General features: G+C 34.6%; 1 protein-coding gene across 1 annotated transcript in view; it reads right to left on the bottom strand.

Moving 5' to 3' along the window:
- Positions 1-439: 439 nt before the first annotated feature.
- LOC112050277 (uncharacterized) overlaps positions 440-23056 on the bottom strand; it is a 57162-nt gene continuing 34545 nt past the window's right edge. Inside the window, exons 2-8 of the mRNA XM_052887769.1 lie at positions 16711-17063; positions 15543-16042; positions 11419-11520; positions 9225-9333; positions 8300-8446; positions 4415-4549; positions 440-956 (exon numbers count right to left, since the gene is read on the bottom strand). Coding sequence (XP_052743729.1) covers positions 829-956; positions 4415-4549; positions 8300-8446; positions 9225-9333; positions 11419-11520; positions 15543-16042; positions 16711-16927 — 1338 coding nt within the window. The 5' untranslated portion in view covers positions 16928-17063 and the 3' untranslated portion in view covers positions 440-828. The remainder of the gene's footprint in view (positions 957-4414; positions 4550-8299; positions 8447-9224; positions 9334-11418; positions 11521-15542; positions 16043-16710; positions 17064-23056) is intronic.

Here is a 23056-nt window from a genome sequence, read left to right as displayed (position 1 = left end):
CTGAAAATACTGTTCTAATTCTCAGTACATTTTTAAGTGGAAAATATCTATTAACATTTGAAAAGAAAATAAACGAATTACACAACAACAATTAATTATTTTATAAGGAGCGACATCGTTATCCAAACCGACGCGCGTTCCGTTGCAACACGCTGAATAACGACAATAGTATCAACGAGTGAGCTAAATGCACCTGTGTTTTAACTTTCTCAATTTCAATAAAAATATATAGTTTTATTTTACAAGTGGAAAACATTCATAATAAAATAAAGAATTTAAGAAACGAAAATATACTATACAAAGCTACAAGTTAATATTCCGCTCTGTTATGATTAAAATGAAATAATTATCACAAAAATAATTCTTTATTCTAATTCTCAATTCATTTTCAAGTGGAAAACATCTATTAACATTCGGAGAGAAAATAAACGAATTACACAACGATTAATTAATTATTTTACAAGGAGCGACGTCGTTATCCAAACCGCCGCGCGTTCCGTTGCAACACTCTGAATAACGACAATAGTATCAACGAGTGAGCTAAATGCACTTGTGTTTTAACTTTATCAATTTCAATAAAAATTTATAGTTTTATTTTTCAAGTAGAAAACATTCATAATAAAATAAAGAATTTAAGAAACGAAAATAAACTATACAAAGCTACAAGTTATACCGCTCTATTATGTTTAAAATTAAATAATTATCACAAAAATAATTCTTTATTCTAATTCTCAATTCATTTTCAAGTGGAAAACATCTATTAACATTCGGAGAGAAAATAAACGAATTACACAACGACAATTAATTATTTTACAAGGAGCGACGTCGTTATCCAAACCGCCGCGCGTTCCGTTGCAACACGCTGAATAACGACAATAGTATCAACGAGTGAGCTAAATGCACTTGTGTTTTCACTGACGAATTATTCCCGTGCTGCATTGCGGCGGGCGTTTCACCTGGAATGAAGTATGTGTGTTACACGTTTAATTCGAACGCATTATTCAACATATTATTCTAGTTATAATAATATAAACATTTTACGTTAGAGGAATGCTATAAATTTAGCGTATACACTTGTGTATGGCAGGGTATTTTTTAACGGAAAGCTTATTTCTTATTTCTTGGAAAGAGTTTTTTGCTAGAGTTGAAGATTTGTGACACAAGGGATATTTTTAAAATTTAATTAATTTCTATAACTAAATATGCAATATAAGAAGTTATCTGTATCCGTCTATGGTATAGTAACTTTTAAACGAATGAAATATTACTATGCGGTTTATAACATAGCTAACATAATCAGCGTCTGATAGATACAGGTCAGAGCTTTAAATGGATTTTCGTTTAATATATTAAAACAAAAACCCACCGCTGGCCAATGCTTGGCATCGGGAGTGCCTAGCTCTTTTCTATCAATTAACCTATAGCCTTTATATAGCTCTACGTTACAACAGTTGGTCTCAACACCCAGAACTCATGGGAGTTAGCTCATGGTAGCCCATCCCCGTCTATTGGACTGTCATTGTACTCACGTCTCGTCACTCAAACTTACAGTAAGTAGTTTTATTCACTTTTTGTAGGTTTCATTAAAGTAATTCAAGTATATTATTTATTCAGAGAGCATAAAAGCCTCTGGCTGGTGAGGCAAATTTTATGAAAACAAAAACTAAGTAGATGTTTTCAGTCAGATTGTAACGAAAGATGTCCCTTACTAAAAATGTTCTGAAAAACATGGGCATAAAAGTTACTTAAAAAATAATTACCTAAATATCTTTAGTTACGACATAAGGTAAGAGGTACTTTTACGTGGCAAAGCTCAACCGTGGAAGTACAAATGTTCTAGAGGATGATGCCGCCAAAAAAATTGCTGTGTTCCTGTCTGAAGGGTATTTTTTGGCAATGAAATTAAAGGCACACGAGAAAGGCGCATTGTAGATCGGTTTCCGATGATATTGTAAAGAAAACGCCCTACAACCATCATCTATATCTCCGTATCACTTCACTTCTGCTTTGATACTCGTACGGTTATTTTAGGTAGACCATCACTTATTAACGTAACTAACACGTATCTAATGTTACGTAGACCATCACTTACTAACGTAACTAACACGTATCTAATGTTAATTAGGTAATATGCTTGCTTAGTCAATCATTATTTTATAAAACTGTTTAGTCTGCTAAAAATTATTTTGAAAATTATTTAAAAAAAAATATTCATTAGATTTAAAAGTAATTTTTATTACAGCTGTTACAAGAAACTTTTAATTTGGATTTCTCAAAAGATTAATTAGCATTTCATTCCACTGAGGACCGCGGATCTCGGAACAAGTTGTGCTAAATTACAAAGAGTTTCTCAGATCTCTTTATTTTACTATGAAATATTAATTTGAAATGAAGATACAATATATTATTACTTTAAAGAAAATAATTAATCACATCACATCACACTAATCACACCAAACTAATATTTAAATGTGAAAATTTGTGTGTAAGTTTGTATGTTTGTTCCTCATTCGTGCAGCAGCTACTGAAGCGATTTGGCTGAAATTTGGAGTGGAAATAGATTTTACTTTGGATTATCACGTAGGCTACTTCATTTAGGAAAAATCCATGGTTCCCGCGGAATTTGTGATAAACTGACTTCCAGGCGGATGGCTTAATCTAATATATTTAATATATCTAATATATTAAATTTATTTAATATATTAGATATATTATATTTTAATATATCTAATATATTTATTAATTTATATATTAATCTAATATATTAATTTCTAGTATCTCAATGTTTGTTACTAAACTAAATTAATTAATTTTATTACGATATTAAATATTTAATAGATTAGCTGGTCTGATCAATAAATTTGTTGAAGATTTTTTTTAAACTATGGTTATAGTTTTATTGGAATATAATTTAAATATAATCGCAAAATATAAACATTATTAATATCTTTGTCTTGATACAAGAGATCAACAGTTTATTGTCTCCAGATCGCATAATTGTATAAAAAAATAAAATAGCTTTTATGAACTAAATAAAATTTCACTTAGATGTTTGGAAAGTAATTAGGTGTAACACTTGGAAGTTCTTTGATATTTCATTTGTAAAAACATTATTTGTTAAAGACTTGAGCAAAAAACTAATTCTTAAAATAATAATACTGCAAAAATAGTAAATCAAATTTTGCGAATATAGAAGAAGATGGAGATCAGGTAAACTTTCTGGGCATACAAGATAATTTGATGTCTGTTTTAAGAAAGGCAAAAAAAATAAGGAAAATTGAATAAAAACATTAAAATCTCTTTGTGAATAATTTATCATAGAGTAAAAGTACAAAAAGAAAATTTACCATCAGAATAATATTATGTGTCTTGGTGTAAGATTTAAAATATTATATATATATATATATGTTGTATATATATATATATATACATATATATACAACAACGATAAACCGATGAAAAACAATGTAGTCGCATTATTTTTCATCGATTTATCGTTTTTGTGGTCAACTAACATGGTTAATTGGTTACTTCAACGAAATTTAAATAACTTTATTTCCTAATAATGTACTAAAATAAAAATAATAATAAAAGAAAAATACTTGCTACTATTACACTAATGCAACTTTACGTAAAATGACGATAATTATGTAATTTCGTTTAAAAAAAATTTTAGATGATTGCAAAAAAAATACGAGAAAAACGATTTCATGGTTCTTGTTTTAAATTGTACACCCAAACACATAATTAAGCGGCTAAGCATGTTTTATTTAGCACGAATTGGATTCGAGCAAACGCCGGCAATTGGTTACACGAACCATTTAGTGTTGTCTCCTTAATAACACAAAAGCTATCTTATTTTACATATAAATGACGGCCTCCGTGGCGCAGTGGTATGCGCGGTGGATTTACAAAACGGAAGTCCTGGGTTCGATCCCCGGCTGGGCAGATTGAGATTTTCTTAATTGGTCCAGGTCTGGTTGGTGGGAGGCTTCGGCCGAGGCTAGTTACCACCCTACCGACAAAGACGTACTGTCAAGCGATTTAGCGTTCCGGTACGATGTCGTGTAGAAACCGAAAAGGAGTGTGGATTTTCGTCCTCCTCTTAACAAGTTAGCCCGCTTCCATCTTAGACTGCATCATCACTTACCATCAGGTGAGATTGTAGTCAAGGGCTAACTTGTAAAGAATAAAAAAAATGCAAAAGATCATTCATCACGAAATCTTGAAAACCGCTCGACGTAAAAAGATAAAATTTGGCAGGGAGGTAGTTTATAGGTAATAGACGTCAGCTAAGTACAGATTTTGCTACATGGCCGGATTAAGGAGGTCTAAAGGCAGACAAATTCGTGGACGTCCGCTATTTTAACATAATCACATAAAAATTTACATAAGCCCCTTAGCTCATACTTACTCTGTACAACGTGTACCGTGACCGAGGCCGCCTTAGCGTTGGCTGGCACACACGTGTAGTTGCCGGCGTGCCGCGGCTCCGCTTTCCCGATAATTAGCTCGCTCGTCTGCCTGCCGTTGTGCACGCTCACTCCATCTGGACAACGGAATAATTACTGTGAAACGTCCTTAATCACAAGGCTGTAATTCAAACCAGCATGGCCTATCTTGCGTGGGTGAAAAACGTGAATGGTGACACTTTTTTATCTAACGTCTAACATCAAACACACTTTTAGAAAAGTTAGCTATATAGTTAGTGTGTAAATCTTGCTGACAGGATGGTAACTACAAATATATAATGATTTATTTATTCTGCTGCAAAGTTTTTGCAATTGCACGTTGTAGAGTCAGCATCTCCTAAGGATGCTCCAGTTTCGGGGTGAAACGTACGTAGAGAGTGTTTTGTCGGACCTGGGTGACGTTGTCGCATGGGTTCGTCGACTTTTCGCGGATGATAGCTGAATAAATAAATCATTATATAATCATGATGAACTTCCGCAGAGTAACGCCTGCTTCTATCCAATATTTAACTACGAATAGGTATACAAGTTTTGACTTGCACAAGTGGTTAAGGCATCAGACATTACAGTGCTTAGGTGTTGTAGTGTGTGGCATAGTTTTTTTTTCGACTAAGCTGACCAACGAATTAGATCTGCATTGTATTAGCAATTTTGTATTGATGTACCATTCAAAATATGCGTCAACATATTATCATTATTCAGCGTATTTTTAACCGACTTCCAATAAGGAGGAGGTTCTACGTTCGGCTGTATGTATGTCTTTTTTTTTTTTTAATTTTAGCGATCCTGTTGAGTTGTTTTAACGAAATGACCTTGAAAACGTCATTTCACTTTAAGTGGCATTATTTTTTTCGTTTTTACGATCATCTAACATTATTATTTCAACGAAATTACGTTAGATGTTGATTTTTCGTTAAAATAACGTTACTATTTGTTATTACAGTCTACTACTATAGGTACTAATGTCACTTTACGTAAAATGTTGATAATTATGTAATTTAGTTGAAAAAACAATGTTAGGTGATTGCCAAAAAGAAAATACGAAAAAAAAACGAAGCATTGGTTCATGTTTTGAATCTTACACCGAGAAATATATCGCTGCGTAAATTTATAAAGAATATTATTTATTGTTTTAATTGGACTCACGACCTCAATATCCGTAGTAAAACACTAGACCTAGTTACCATTACAAGAAAATGGTGAGCAGTTATTGATTAGTTACTCTACAATTATCTATTATAAACAAAAGAAAACTTTAATGGATTAATAAAAGCAAATAGCCTCGTATTGGACATCATACATAATACATCGTAGCTTGTTACACGACAAATTATAAAATCCAAGTTGGATGTACTAAATATTCGGAGTAAAGTGACTAAAAATATATTTTCCAAGTACTAGAAATGTACGCGGAAAATTTATTACAGATATTTAAAAAAAATCAGTGTGAACTCGTGTACAAAATATTAATAATCATCTGTTCCATTTATCATTTATTTTTCCAAAAATTAATGTTACAGGTTTGTACATTTTATATGCTATATACCTAGTCACTAACATGATCCATTTATGAGCTAATTTTCACCCAGATCCATTTTTCTGTTATGTATTTATGAATTGTTTAACTAAACCGACTTTGTCCCGATTTTATATTTTACTAGCTGACCCGACAGATAATAATTCTTAAAAAACGCCGAAATGTCTATTATTATCATACAAAATTACCATCAGCTTTTCGCTGATTTTTCGCATCCAGCACTTCTAAAGTTAACTAAATCTATTAATTTTATTTATATAGAAAATGATATATTGGTATTTAACAAAACATACCAACTATAATTCAGTAAAACATCTTTCTATTACCACTTTCTAGGCTGTATAAATAGAGAAAGAGAAAATAATTTATTCGACACAATCAGGTCAGTTTGTAAAGACTCCGGGTCATTGTCTATTAGAATAGAAACGTTATGTTCATTGAACTTTATTACAACGGGGGTAGTTTCACCCTCGGGTCTTTTATTGTGGGCTTAACGAAATAACGTAGCCGTGGAATAGAAGGACCCACATATTTTTGAGTATTATTTTTGTTACATTTGAGTATAAAGGGTCTTTCTCATTAGAAGGTGTTTTATATTATATAGTAGAGTTCGTTTAGTTTGAAACGATTACTTCTGATGTCAACTAATTTGGGATATCAAATTATAATAATGATTATTAAGTAAAGTACACAAATAACGATGACAAGTATGAACGTAAAAAATCTATAATATAAAAATAAATCTTGATTATTCCTATGCGCAAATTTTGAGAATGGCTGAACCAATTTTGCTAATTCGTTATTTAGAATACTCTTTGAAGTACGAGGATGGTTCTTATGGAGAATTTTTTTAGGGTAGGGTAGGGGTACTACCTACTACCCCTGCTCTCTTACCCTAACTCTACCCGAGTTACCCTAACTTACCGACGGTAAGAGAGCAGGGGTAGAGGTATGGCTAGAGAAGAAATGCACAAAAGTCAAAGCGAAGCTTGACCGGGTCGGCTAGTAGCGTATATTGTTAAATCACAATAAAACACTCGTATAATCATTATCATACGAGTAGTTTATTAAACAAACGTCATCGTCAATCTAATTAATTTTATATTTGCGTGTAAAATATTTTATCACACATGCTAATGAATACGTGCCTTTAGTACACCTATTGTACGAAAAATATTATTTAAATAACCGTTTTAAATATTCAAATCCCTGTAAGTTATGCTACTGTTATGAGATTAAATTACTCTGTGTTGTGAAAATTACATTTTTGTAAAAAAAAAGAAAACATTAAATAAGCTTTATTTTGCCTAAAACCTTTGTAGATCAAAAAGATGTCTGTCAACCTGTTCAGGCTTACATGGATTTTTATAAGTTACTCGTCGACCTATGATTTATTCATGTTGCATACATCAACATAGAAATTGCATTAGCTGGCAGAATATTGAACACAGTATTTTATCTTCATAGTTTTTTATTGCGAATAAGGTAACAGTTTGTAATAAAAAGAAAAAAAAACCTAAAGAAGAGAAAAATTACTGAGGTTCTAGGATATTTAGGCGATATCGATTGGGTATCGCCTAAATAGCAGCCTCTGTTGTTTTTATAATTTGAGTATTGTACTCGTAATTTTCGTTTTGAATTTTTTAAGGTACCTACATATAAAGGCTTGCGTTTAAAGCAAATCAATCGATTTATTCTAATCAATTAAGTCAATCGATTTAATTGAATGTAGTGCAAAGTTTCTAATTTGAAAAGCATGCAGATGTCTGTGTGTGTAATTTGTGCCAAATATCCAAATATATCAATAATAATTGATCATCATCAATAGATGGTAAAATATAAGAAGGAAAAGTAATATTAAAAGGAAATGACTTCCTCCCAACTACAGAAGATGTGATTTCGGAACTACGTTCATCGGCAGTTCATGATTATGATGTTGATTACGTTACAATAATGTTAAGATTCAAAATAAATTCTGATTTAATTGATGGAAAATAATTTTCATCATCATCATCATCATCATCATCATTATTAGCCGATGGACGTCCACTGCTGGACATAGGCCTCTTGCATGGACTTCCAAACAAAACGGTCTCGAGCCGCCAGCATCCAGCGGCTCCCTGCAACTCGCTTGATGTCTTCGGTCCACCTAGTGGGGGGTCGACCAACACTGCGCTTTCCGGTGTGGGGTCGCCATTCCAGCACTTGCCAGCTGGCCTGCCCATTGCCACTTCAGCTTCGCAAATTTTACTTTGTCTTATTTTCTGGCAAAATTACAATTTGTACTCACTCAAATCATAGTTAATCATCCTATTTTCGAAGTACCAAAACACGTAGGAGGGCGGCTCCGTGGACCTCTTGACCACACAAACTAGTTTTAACATCGAACCTTCGTGGATGATCTTCTCAGATTCGCCCATTATTTCTGCATACGCCGCTGTCGGCAAAAATATTACTTTAAGAACATGTACAGCATGTCTGACGTGTCGTATTGTGACGCATCAGAACAGAATCGGTATCATACGTTCTGTATGCGGAACATCAGAAGCCATCACGACATGTCCCGACACATAAGTGTAAACGTTGCCATATAAAATGTATGATACCGATTCTGTTCTGATGTGTCACGACACGACACGTCAGACAAATATAAATCCGGGTTAATTCCTTCCAACACTCTTGGCATTGATTGTAGTAGTCTTAGTAGCTTTGTACAAATACACTCAGTATGTACTACTGCTGTTCCGCAATTCTGGTTAGAGGTTGAACTAGGCTTGTTCAACCTCTAACCAGAATTGCTTAATTCCGGTATTTAGAGCAGACAATTTAAACTGGAATACAGCAATGCTGTTTCGTGGTAAAATTCAGCATAGCAATAGAAAAGTGAGAGCAGAGATTTGGTACAAAAACTTTCGATCTAAAGTCTGTTTTGGTTGAAAAGGACCACTCTCATTCATTAAATTCAACATCTCCATATTAATTTTTTAAATATCTATGTAATATAAGTACACTATTAAAAAATATTAAAAAAAACTGTCTGAAATGTTATTCATTAAATTCGACATCTCCAATTTATTCCATTTTTAAATATCTAAGTAATATACTAAGATATACTATATTTAAGAATATTAAAAATACTGAGTTATAGTAAGTCAAGCTTGTCTAAAAATGTTTTTACAAAAGAAAAAGAAATTCTCAGGTCACTAGCCACTTACCGACGAGAACGAGCTTAAAAAAAATGCTTGTAGGCGGATGTGTTGGCACTTGACACTCGTAGTAGCCCGCGTCAGCTGACGTTGCGAAGCGTATATGTAACGCCCAGTCCTAGGGAGGAAAGACATGGATATATGGGTTAGTCACCTTATGCACACACGTATATATTCGCACGAGACACTTAGCTTCAGAACACCTTACACTTTAATCTTTGACGATGGTCTGTAAGGTTCACAAAGCTTAGTGATTGGCAGCTGGATATGATGGATTTCTTAATTATGCCGAAGAAAAAGTAAAAATATACGATCGAGCATTTGGACTCTTGAAAACTGTAGCCTCCCAAAGTGATGTTCTTAACTGTCGATATGATAGGTCGACTTACGATATGATAGGAACATGGACCTTTCAGCATGTATAAAATTACAAAATTAGGTACCTTTACAAGTTCTGAATCTAATAAATAGTAATTGTGATAAGTAATTTAAATCTTTTTTATTGACATGCGACACAATAACTTACTGATAACATCGACATCAAACTAAAATAGGTAATACTATATACGGATAATAATACGGACGCCCGCGACTTCGTCCGCGTGGAATTTAGTTTTTCACAAATCCCGCAGGATCCATGGCTTTTCCGGGATAAAAAGTAGCATATTGTGTTAATCCAGAGTAAAATCTATTTCCATTTCAAATCGCTTCAGTAGTAGCGGTGTTAAAGAGTAACAAACATCCATACAAACTGTCGCCTTTAGAATATTAGTAAGATTATAAATCAAATTGAAAGTATAAAATGCGAAATCACTTGTAAAATAACATAAGTAGATTAAAAATAATAAAATGTAGGCTTAGTAAACCGACAATAGAGATTACAAGCTCTTTCGAAAAAGGTAAATATTGAAAACAAAGTGTGTACTTAATAAATAATAATTAAATATTAAATAGTACTAAGTTATCAAAGATTAAAATTAAAATGTTTTCAACAAAAGCATCATTAATCTGAGAATCCATTTGTCTAAAACGAGGCTTTCAATTACTTTTATCAACTTTGAAAGAATCCTTTGTCCTTTTGTGTTTGATGTTCTGATAATGTCTCTATTTGTAGATTAAAATTAGAATTCCTGGACATTTTACTTTATTGTCGATTTATAAATTATGCTCAAGAATATAAACAGACAACTCTTATTACCAAAGTAATAAAAACAATACCTACTATTATAACTGAACAGAAAAGTCATCAAATGAATTGCCTATTTCATAAGAAATGGACTGGAGCCTGTTATAGCCAGACATACTTCATTTTTAAAGACGGATAAGATTGTCAGTAAGTAAGGAAGCCTTTTGTATTGAGTTTGAGCTATGGTAGCTTTGAGAAGTAGCAGATTTCATGGGTCCAGACCCTCAACCGTCCAAGTATTAAACGTATTTTTCAATATTTTCCTCAGTAAGTATTATGCTCATGTCCTCAGTCATTTAATTTTACGGCAACCCTTCGAAAAACACCCCTAACGGTTTTCTAAGAGAAATTCTCTAGCGAAAGGTTACCACGGAAGCTAGCTTCTTTGAAGTCGCTTCAATTTTGTTAAAAATATTTTTTATTTGGACAATTGAGGAGACTTGCCACCATGCGTCCAACTCAATAATTGACTACACTATAATAGGGCGTTGTCACTGCAGATTTATATTACGAGTCAGGAATATCAGGGATAGTAGGAAAGACTGATTTTTAGTAGAAAAAAAACAATACTTTTGTCAAACAATTGCCTAAAATAGCTTACGCCTTCTTGGGCCATTATTTGTAGCTATGTATTTAAATGATATGAGCAACTATAGCTTGGCAACTTCGTTCGTAACACTCTCAATGGGCCGCGTGAGCCGGGGGGCGTGTAGCGATGAATGAAAAACACGATTTCACACCCGCGCAGTTTTTCCCCCCGTCGCCCCTATATCATGGGAGTGTTAACAATGAACTTGCCAGACTATAACATACAAATATGTAACGGCGTTATGGATTTGTATCACAAACTTATTGACAACTTATATGAGTGCTATCACAATTATTATAGTAGGTATGCATCTATGTTAAGAGCATTGGCGAACAATATTCATTATTCAGCCTTCATAAAGTGCGCTATGTCTGGCAACGGCAGGTTATTTTTCTACAAGAAATGAAAAACAGTCGTATATTTCTCACCTTGACATGTCTCCCGTGGGCCGAAAAGAATCTGCTGTCTGCACTATAAGTGACAAGGCCGACTGATAACAGTGAGTAATCTTTCCTCCTGATCCACGTCACCTAAAAGATTAATTAGTTATAGTTCGGTCACACTGAAAGCAGCTGAATAGATTGTATAAATCTGATAAAGTTTTGCGTATGTCAGCAATTCTCCTTGGTCGACCAACCTTCCCACAAGTATACACAATTATAAATAGGTACATTACTGTAATTACATTATGAAAAGTAATTAAGGTTCTTATTATGTTTACCAATAGTTATTTAAGGATTGAGGTTTTAAATTGAGTAGATTATTAGAAAAGCGAGTACAAAAAATCTTTTTAGGAAAAGTCAATCAACTATACCTAATCTCTGAAAAGTTATGTTTCGATTCACGGCTCCGTTTACGTTATATTACTAGGCTTTATATTGCTATTGAACCAAAGTCACTGACATAACTCAGTGAGTTGCTAAGCTGAAGTGGCAATGGGCAGGCCACATAGTTTTTTTTTTTTTTAAAAAGGCCACATAGTTTGAAGAGCCAATGGATGTTGGGGTCCCAAGGTGCAGGAAAGCGCAGTGTTGGTCGATCCTCTACTAGGTAGACCGAGGACATCAAGCGTCTTACAGGGAGCCGGATGCCGGCGGCTCGAGACCGTTATGTTTGGAAGTTCATGCAAGAGGACTATGTCCAGCAGTGGAAGCCCATCGGCTGATAATTATGATGATGATGATTAAATTACTATATTTTTTTAGTCAACTGGCTCTTTTCAAACCAGTAAATTTTTGACATGAGATTATTTATGGTAGTAATATTTTACAACGAAGTTACAAGCTTAAGCGCGAACAAAGCCACGGGCTTCCGCTTGTATTTCATAAATGTATTAGTTAAAGCCGGATTTATATTTGTCTGACGTGAAGTGTCGTGACGCATCAGAACAGAATCGGTATCCGGCTTAAAACTGGATTTATATTTGTCTGACGTGTCGTGTCATGACGCATCAGAACAGAATCGGTATCATACATTTTGTATGCGTCATATCAAATCACGACATGTCACAACATAAGTGTAAACGTTGCCATGTAAAATGTATGATACCGATTCTGTTATGACGCGTCACGACACGACACGTCAGACAAACACAAATCCGGCGTAAGTAAGTGTTCCATCAGACCACTTGCTTGTAGATATCTAAATTTGCAGCACAATTTCCATTTGAAAAACCAGCGCTGCGGTGTAGAAGTTTAAAACTGCAGTGGCGATATTCTCGTAATTCTGACATCAAACGTTTTAACTACATTGTACTCTTCAACATTTTATTGTAAACGTTTTATGTTTTACATAAAGTTTAACGTAAATGTTTTTACTCCTGTTGTTAATGGTTGAATGAATGCGACAACATTATTATTATCGTTTTGTATGTTTAGTTAACTATTACATTGTTTCTATCAAACAAAATATTACATAGTACCTAGTAATAACATAACCTTAACTACCTCATTACATTACCTCTACGAGTATACGTAGAGGTAAAATTGGTGGTTTTGTAGCAGTAATCTCTGGCTCTACTGAACTGATTTTGAGAATTCTTTTGCCACTTGGAAGTCACGTTATTTGTGAGTGTCAAAGACTATATTTTATCCCAATATTCTCAGAGGAACGGGAACTACGCGAGTGAAATCGCGGTACATTGTCTCTTTGTTTTGGGCATAGGTATAGTGAGATAAATAAAATTATTATTTGACTAAGATTAGACAAATTAAATCTATTCCGGAAAGTTCTTTCCGTCCGACCGTTAAGAACACAAAGCACTTAAGCTACGCTTAAGCGGGTATAAACTGCGCTGCAGATACACAGACAATTGTACACACCAACAAGCCTGTCACACACTTGTCACAGCACTACATGCAAAGTTAAACGGACTTCCCAGAGTAAATTTCATTGGTCGCATTCGAATTTGAATGCAACAACCCAACCAAAGTAATTGTGTTTGAAATTAAATTCAAGCAATTTTAGCAATGGCTCAACCCATATTGCATATAAATGCTTGCTATTAATAGAAAATAATTCCGCGATTAATAATGTGCGATGTTGCAGCCTGTGACAAATGCTATCCAAAACAATAGACATATGACGGCCTCCGTGGCGCAGTGGTATGCGCATTGGATTTACAAGACGGAGGTCCTGGGTTCGATCCCCGGCTGGGCAGATTGAGATTTTCTTAATTTGTCCAGGTCTGGCTGGTGGGAGGCTTCGGCCGTGGCTAGTTACCACCCTACCGGACGTACCGCCAAGCGATTTAGCGTTCCGGTACGATGCCGTGTAGAAACCGAAAGGGGTGTGGATTTTCATCCTCCTCCTAACAAGTTAGCCCGCTTCCATCTTAGACTGCATCATCACTTACCATCAGGTGAGATTGTAGTCAAGGGCTAACTTGTAAAGAATAAAAAAAAAAAAAAAAAAACATAACTGTCGTTGATATTTTGATTGAAATCAAATAGTTTTATTTTGTCCAATTTTGACCCAATTTCTATTTTCAATATTAGGAAGAGAGCCTGCGCTAACCAGATCTACTTCACTTAATTGTCAACGGCGAAGGGTGCGCAGAAAAACTTTAACAAGTTTATGTCTGCACCTTTTAATTTTTATCATGTAATTATTATATATAATTAAATAAATAAAATAAAATAAAATAAATTAAGGTTGAAAGTTTTTCAATCCATGCTAATAATATAGGTAAGTACAGTATAATTATGCAGTTCAGACTAAAATGGCTTTGACGGGTAGGATTGACAAAGTTAATTAATTTTATTGTAGCAAAAAATTTTTTAATATTTTTAATGGGATATCATGAGGAATCCCCAAATCGCCAGACCCTTAACTTTTGATTTTTTACGGAATTATTCGAAGCATTGCCGCGAAGGTAAATGACTGGCAAGAGGAGTCTTGGTATCTCAAATTATGTCAGGGGAAATATAAAAAAAAAAACTTTGAAACCAGCTATGAACCCTTCGAAGCCACCATAGTCCAAACTCAATTATTATCTATCGTACTTAGTAGCTATGATAGGAGTATAGGCTGACAAACTATGAGCTTTAATAAAAAAAAAAATACTGGTACCTCTAATAGCAGACTCTTATACAATATTATTAGAGCCTCAATAACTCTATAATAAAGGGACCGAACTCATCACAGAGGGGTGGTGGTTCGATCCCCGCCCCGCTAGACTAATTTTGTACCCACTTCACAAAATTTCTCGACTAGTTGGAGGGGAATCAAAATTTTGATCATATTTAAAAAAATATGGCAAATATTCCGATTTTATATAAAAAAAAAAGAATATCAATATTGTATCGTCATATCATAAAAGTGAACGTTTACTTGAAAGCTTCATCATTTGAGTGAAGCTGAAAATAATTAAATTTAACGATTCCAATTCATGACAAAGTTCACAGAGACTTGCGGAAAGTTCTCAAATAAAGTCATTAAGGGTTTCGAAATTACTCTTGATTCTAATGTCATTTATCTGATTAAACTTAACACGGCTAAGTTGTTAAACAAAAGTAAGTTATGAAATTTCGGGTATAAAATTGAATGGTAACGAAATTTTAGCTGATTGGAATGTTAGAAAGGCACATGAAAGTTATTTAATTATCAAGGCTTGCAAGATAGCGTCTTTGTCTTAATTAACTACCTATCTGTTGTGTTTACATACACACATTAATATAGACTATGCCCCATAAGAGCAGTGGTTGGACCATGTGACTTCAGATCACGGGTAGTCGTGAGTAATTATAAAACATTGAGCTTTTCTTCCAAGAAATTCTCATTTAAAATTCTGAAGCCATAATTGGTAAGTTGGTGGTATGAGAATCGGAGAGCACGTTAAACTGTTAACATACCATTATCATCACGAGATATTTTGACTCTTATCACACGTCACATTATCACCCTAAGCCCGACAACCCACATTGAAGAAGCGTGATGGGTTACATATCCAAATCTCCATTCCTATAAGGCCTAGTTTAGAGTGACGATGTTGAAATGGAATATACACACAGTTTCAATGGGATTCAGTAAAAATAGATAATAATGGACTTACCGTGTTTTCCGTTATATCACTAACTTCACAGTGTAATATTGCAGTAGTTCCTATTTGAGCTATAACAGTAGTGCAGTTGTCAGTCAAAAATATACCATTCTTAGCTCTCCCACTTAACTTATTGACTGCTGATGCAGGAGAATCTCTGTACAATTTCTTAACTTTATTTAAAGACTTAGATATTGATGATTCATCTAATTCCGTATTAATTTCTTTATTTTGTAAGCGATCATGGTGTTTATTATGGTGTCTTTCGTGACTTATATCTCTAACTGCTTCTATAACATTATTTATATTATGTACATTTTCATCGAAGTCGTTATCTAAGTTAAGGGATGATAGACGAAGTGGTTTTGGTAGTTCTGGATATGTGGTACTAGTGCTAACGTTGTAGGCACTAGTTGTATACATTTCCGTAGAACCTTCATTGCTGTCAGTTGTGGTATATGTTATTGTAGTTTGAGTTGATGACGTCGTCGTAGTGGTTCTTCTTCGATGACCTATAAAGAATTACAATTAGTACTACAAATAGACTGACTGAAAAGTGTTTAAGAAAAACTTATTCACCAGTGCTTAGCCTATTTAGCTTCAGATCTTGAGGTCCTGGTATCTATTGTGATGGGTATGGATAGGACAAAATATGAAATATTAAGACTTTTTTCCTACAAAAAATTTTTAGTAGCAGTAGTAGTTCCTTTGCTTCGAAGAGCTGCCAGGGACGACCATAATCCTTAAGATCTGTTAGTGATCATCATAGATATAAAGTCAGACATTATCCTCATCATTATAAATTCCTTAAGCCCGCTAACCTGTATTGGTGGGGACTGTTATGGCAAGCGCCGAATTCCTTACTCTATAAGAAGCGAAGCTTGGTCCTGTTATGAATCAATCAAATAGGTGCAAAAGGAGTTTAATGATGTACCGTACTAATAAAATCCATGATGAAAGTTCACCAAGCTTCTCCTGTAGCTACTGGTAAACTTGTAGTAAATTCTTTGTTGGTAGGTATATAAAATACAATAACTTCTTTAACTTCATTACTACAAAGTGTAACTTCAAGAACAATATTACTATAATTTTATTAACAACAAATTATAGTAGCAAGAGATTTTTTTATTGTCAACATTTATGAACTTGCTTTCATATAAAAGAAATTTAAATAATTTACCTTTCTTGTGATGGCGTGTGAAATTCCCAAAAACACTGCCCAACCTCTGTTGATTTCTCGTAGTGCACAATTCCAGAGACTTAAGGTCGTCCGCATTTTGCGTGACCAATATGGAAGACCTCTTCGACTCCATAGCACCTGTGTTCACTAACAATTCAGCTTCGAGCAACAGAACAACAGTAGCATAGAGTAGTTTAAGTTCTTTACTGCAAAACATTGTTTTGGCACTGAGTTTAGTGAACGTCACATTTGGGAAACTTGGTTACATTCCGTCGCACTTAAATTTATAGTCATTATTGCTTGAATCTTGTTAGCTTCCCTCGTGTTGTAACAAAGTCCGCTTCTCAATCATTCTGTAACAAAACAAATTTATTAAATTAATTTGAGAAACAAAATAACAAAACAATAATTAAACATGTGTCCGTCTTTCTATCGCATTTTCGACCACGGCGGCCAATGTCTCGTCATCATTAACAACCCATATTTGACTCACTGTTGAACACAAATCTCCTCTCAGAATGAGGGACTTAGGCCAATAGTCCACCACGCTGGCCCAATGCGGATTGGCAGACTTAATAATTGACCAATGTCTGCTTTTGATTAACCATCAAACTTAGGATAAAATAACACGGTGTACAAATATTATATCCACAAAGATGTGGGTGCAATGTCAATTATCCCACATTCACAGTCCAATGGGATGGCACACCGTGACTACTAGGAAGAAATCAATCGACGGCTTTAGGTGCTATCCAGGGCACAGAGGTACACCAACACCACTGCCTTCCCAAATTCAGGCTACTATTGAGGTTTATCCTAAGGAAACTTCAATAATTAAAATAGTTTTTGACTTCTCTGAAAAAATCTTAAATGAAATATGAACATTTATTCTCAGAGCCCGATTCAAGACTTCAAAATAAGCCCAACGCCTTATGATAACAATTTAACTTAATCGCCGAATTTAATAGCCGAACAGCTTAACAACTGGACTAACGAAGCAGTTAATTGATACAGCAAACACATTATTACCAAATAGACCGCATTGATCATGATCAATGCTGTATACAACATTCGATTTGAAGAGTTCCTATTTGAGTTAAATCGATACTCTGTTTAACGAGCTTGTATTTAGGTATTCAGGGCACCTATTCAGTGTACAGACGCGGGCACTTTGTGAGGATTGATGGTGACGACTCATTCAGACTGTTTATACGAAATTAATTTAAAATATTTGGGGCTAAATTTCTTTGCGTCCGGTTGACTAATGATCCTGGCACGCTCTCAATGCAGTTGAAAACCCAATTAAATGAACGCTAACATTTTAATTAAAATGAGGTTGTTGGTTGGATTTGATTTGCGTTTTCAGATTTGTGTGGACTTATTTATTGGGTTTTAATCTATACTTATAATAAATCTGTAGAGATTTCAATTCTGTACATTAAATATATTTCTAAAATAAATATCGATCACTAATCACATACTGAGGTCAAAAATGCAATCAGTAAAGTTTTTGTCTCTATCTGTCTGTATGTTCGTTTTAGAAACAAAAAGTGCTCGACGTATTTTAACAAAACTTGATACCTACCTAAAATTATTCTTCATACTCCTGGGCAGGTTATAATATACTTTTCATCACGCTACGATCAATAGGAGCAGAGCAGTGAAGGGAAATGTCGAGAAAACGGGAGAAGTTACTCCATTTTTACAGCGATACTACTGTAAGGGCTAGATTAAAGAGGTCTAAGGGCGGACGAAGTCGCGGGCGTCCGCTAGTAATTTATATATCCGACTGGTAACAGAAAGGCTAGAAAATTTTTTGCGCAAAGAATCACCCTGGCTGTTTACACCTGCTTGCCACCATTCCACGTGGGCATGATTTCTATATTTATTAGGTTAATTTAAGTTTTTTTTTTATTATTTCTCATTAAAAACAAGTCTTATTGTTTATAATTATGTTGGTATATTATTTATATTGTTGATATTTTATAAAAGAAAAAGTTAGAACGTCAGATTAAGGTCTTGTGTGACTTTTAGCATTTATGTTTTGGTAGATAAAAGAAATAATACAAATAACAGGTTTCAACAATATCCTGATTTTAAATTATAAAGCATATGATAATTATTTTGAAAAAGAAAAAGCTGTATAAATTAATTTCCATTTCGTATTTTCAATGGTACGAGTAAAATGAATTTGTAAAAACCATCTGATACAAAAAATATGAGCAATTGAATTAATAAAAAAAACTACCTACCTAATTTTTTTTAGTAATTGTAGCTTAATGATGGAATACGAAGTTTAACTCGAGATTCAGGGTATCACAAAATGATTCAAACCAAATTAATCGTAGAACACTTCTCAGTTCCTTAGATAATGCAGAAAGGACAGCCAGAGGGACGGTACGGAATGGAAAATTAGATTTCCTACTTTTACTGCAGAACGGAAAAAAGGGAAAAAAATATAAAATGATCGGAATTTGGAACCATTTCCGATTTTCGGCCTCCGGTAAATTGGGTCATTGAAATAAGACGTAGAGGTAAAAGCAATATTAAGGTTCTTGATGTTAGAGACGCATTAAAATTCATCGAAGGTAATGAACCGTTTAATTTCAAAATGTTTTTGGAGTTCCGTCGAGTGTAATAAAACTACCTAGAACGTAATTAATACCTAGGATTCCAAGTTCAGTTCAAGACAGGATTATATGAATTTTAATTTATAGCTCCACGATTATCAACTGTACTCAACACCGTGAGGTCTTACGAGAAGGTACGATTCTGTGCGATAGACTGGACTATTGTCGTAACACAATTTTCTGACCTCCGTGGTGCAGTGGTATGCGCAGTCGACTTACAAGACGGAGGTCCTGGGTTCGATTCCCGGCTGGACCGATTGAGGTTTTCTTAATTGGTCCTGGTCTGGCTGGTGGGAGGTTTTGGCCGTGGCTAGTTACCACCTTACCGACAGAGACGTACTGCCCAGCAATTTAGCGTTCCGGTGCGACGTCGTGTACAAACCGAAAGTGGTGTGGATTTCATCCTCCTCCTAACTAAGTTGCATCATCACTTACCATCAGGTGAGATTGTAGTCAAGTCAAGTCTAAGTTGTAAAAAAAACGGTCTTAATCACAGAACATAAAGCGCCTAAGCTGCGCTTAACTGTTTACACATCACATCACACTAATATTATATAGGCGAAAGTTTGTGTGTGTGTAAGTCTGAAAGTGTGTAAGTGTATGTCAGTTTGTTCCTATTTTACGCTGCGGCTACTGAAGCGATTTGGCTGTAATTTGGAATGGAAATAGATTTAACTCTAGATTAACACAATAGGCTACTTTTCATCCCGAAAAAATCCATGGTTCCGGCGGGATTTGTGAAGAACTGAATTCCACGCGAGCGAAGTCGCGAGCGTCCGATAGTTTGATAATAAAACATTACTGGGTAGGTATACAAGAATATCCTGCATTTTCTTTAAAGAATATCCTACTAAGATAAAAACGCGAAAGTTTGTACGGATGTTTGGAACTCTTTAACGCGGCAACTGCTAAGCCGATTTGGCTAAAATTTAAAGTGAAGATAGATAATATCCTGGATTAACACATAGGCTACTCTTAATCCCGGAAAAATCCATGATTTCCGCGGGAATTGTGAAAAACTGAATTCCACGCGGACGAAGTTGTGGGCGTCCTCTAGTTTGCTATATATTTTAAATATGTTAAATATAACCGTTCCCCTTCAAGTGACAGGAAAAGACTGTCAGGATTGGGTACGACGATAGACCAGCGGTCGGGGATCGAACTTCCACCTCTCGGAGATCAATCCGGCCCCTTTATCACTGAGCTATTGAGCCTTGACTGTCTGTCTGTTTGTTTGTTTGTTTGTCCAGGCTAATCTTTCGAAAGGCTGACCGATTTTAATACTTTTCACATTGTTTGGGGCTCTCACTGGAAGATAGATTAGTTTATTGAGCAACATATACGAGTATGCCACTTTTATTTCCCAAAAATCCATGGTCTGTGGAATTTGAACCACAGAATTTCACATAATTTCACAGCGTTCAAAGTAGCGGGCGTCCACTAGTTAACAATAAAAGAAAAAAAATTAACAAACATTTGATTAAATATATTACTGGGAAATATACAAGAAAATCTTATGCATAAAATATCTCGCAATTATGTGATTTATAAGCATAATGCACCACATCTAAATATTTGAAAATAAATTATTAAAGCTTTAATTTCATTTACCACAAAATGTACAAATTCAATATTTAAACTGCTGTTGGAATTTAAACTGTTACTTTCATTTATTTATTTTGCAAATTCACTTATTTTTAATTAAAATTTATCTACACTTTAATATTACACAGAGGAAAGATTTGATTGTATATTTGTTTGTTTGTTTGCATTTACTGCTGAACCGATTTGAATTCTTTCACTGGGAAGTTTTACAATTCCTTTACCACTTGTAAAGGCTATATCCCTTTATATCTATATCTACGAAAACCAGAACCCCCCGGGTAAAACCACGCAGCGTCTACTTGTAGTTAATATAATATCGTAATATCAATTGTAATATAAACTGTAGTAACTTAAATCTATTATAACTTAAATCTTCCAAACATCATGATTCTGAGCCACCTGTTTCCTGCGAATCCCTGCGACTCGCTTGATGTCGTCAGTCCACCTGGTGGGGGGGTCGACCAAAACTGCACTTTCTAGTGCGGGGTCGCCATTTCAGCACCTTGGGACCCCAACGACCATCGGCTCTTCGAACTATGTGCCCTGCCCATTGCCACTTTAGTTTCTCGACTTGTTGAGCTATATCGGTGACTTTGGTTCTTATGCGGATCTCCTCATTTCTGATTTGATCACGCAGATACTCCAAGCATAGCTCATTCAATCGTCCGTTGTGTGACTCTAAGTCTTCTTATAAGGCAACCAAGTCTCGGAACCATAGGTCATTACTGGCAACACCAGTGGGGTGTACCAGTCAGTCTCCCCAACTGCCAACCTCACCTACTCGTGGTGCACCTTGCAGATGGACCGACGAAGCTCTTGCGATCGATAAATGGCGGTATATCGATTTCTACAGGCTAGACTATTAAATGCCTCAGCAGGGTTATTATGTATCTCGGTGTACCATTCAAATAATGAGTCACTACATCGTTTTTCATCATATTTTCGTTTATGCAATCATCTAACATAGTATTTTCAACGAAATGACATAAGTATCTACATTTTACGTAAAAGTAGCAGTCATATTGAAGTGGCATTATCAATTAGTAGCATTACATCAACGAAAAATTCACGTATTTTCGTTGAAATAATCATGTTAGATGATCGTAAAACATAAAAATCACTGCCATTTAATGTAAAATGACGTAGTCAAGATAATTTTATTGAAATAACTATGTCAGATGAACACAATTACGAAAATACGATGAAAAACGATATAGTGACTTACTATTTGAATAGTACACTGAGTTACATAATAACCCTGCTGGCCGGTGTCGGGCAGAGCGACACTGGCGCGAACCCGCATGCCCAGCATGGTACTGGGCAAAAACTTTGTATGGATGGCAAAATCAGAACACTCCCCCATACAGCCTCACAAAGTCTACTTCATTATAATATTAGTATAAATGTGTAACGAAGATAAGATTAATGATTTATTTACCTTGGAGGTGAAATACTAACATTGTATTAGGGGATTAAGTACTAATTGACATTAACAACGTCTATTAATTACTGGGGCATTGTGGACATAACGGCCGTTACATGCCTGATAACCAGTGCAATATCGTTCATAGTAAATGTACTTACGAATACCTATAACAGATAATCTCATTATCATTTTAGTTAGCACTGGCTAACCCAATAAACTTAGTACGTACCTAATGAAATAAATAACGAATTTTCCCAAATAAATACTTTTGATTAAAAATCAATTTTCATCTGTTTTTTTATGTAGGAAGCATATCAGATATGGTTTATTAAATGACTATCAACATGGCAGCGGCTGGCGACTTTCACCACAGACAATATAAAAATATTAATACAGAATGATAATAAAATATGGTGGTTTAGATGTACAAGTATGATAGAGTTACATTTCGGTATTTTGTTCTCTTTTTAGATGACCTTTATCAACTTTGTTTTTAAAACAATATTTGAATTTTAAAACTGTTCAAATCAAACTCAATCAAAGAAGTCTGAGAGTTTGACATCTTCCCTTTGGAATGCTTACATTTGTTACCAATGCTTTAGTCAGGTTATTTGAGACTTTAGTCAGAAAATCCTTTTTTTTTTAAATAATATTTGCCATATCATATCTTATAAATATTATGACC

Source organism: Bicyclus anynana, chromosome 2 (genome assembly GCF_947172395.1).
Source record: "Bicyclus anynana chromosome 2, ilBicAnyn1.1, whole genome shotgun sequence".
Classification (NCBI taxonomy): domain Eukaryota; kingdom Metazoa; phylum Arthropoda; class Insecta; order Lepidoptera; family Nymphalidae; genus Bicyclus; species Bicyclus anynana.
Note: the sequence above shows the minus strand (reverse complement) of the source record. Positions and strands in the feature narration are given on the sequence as shown.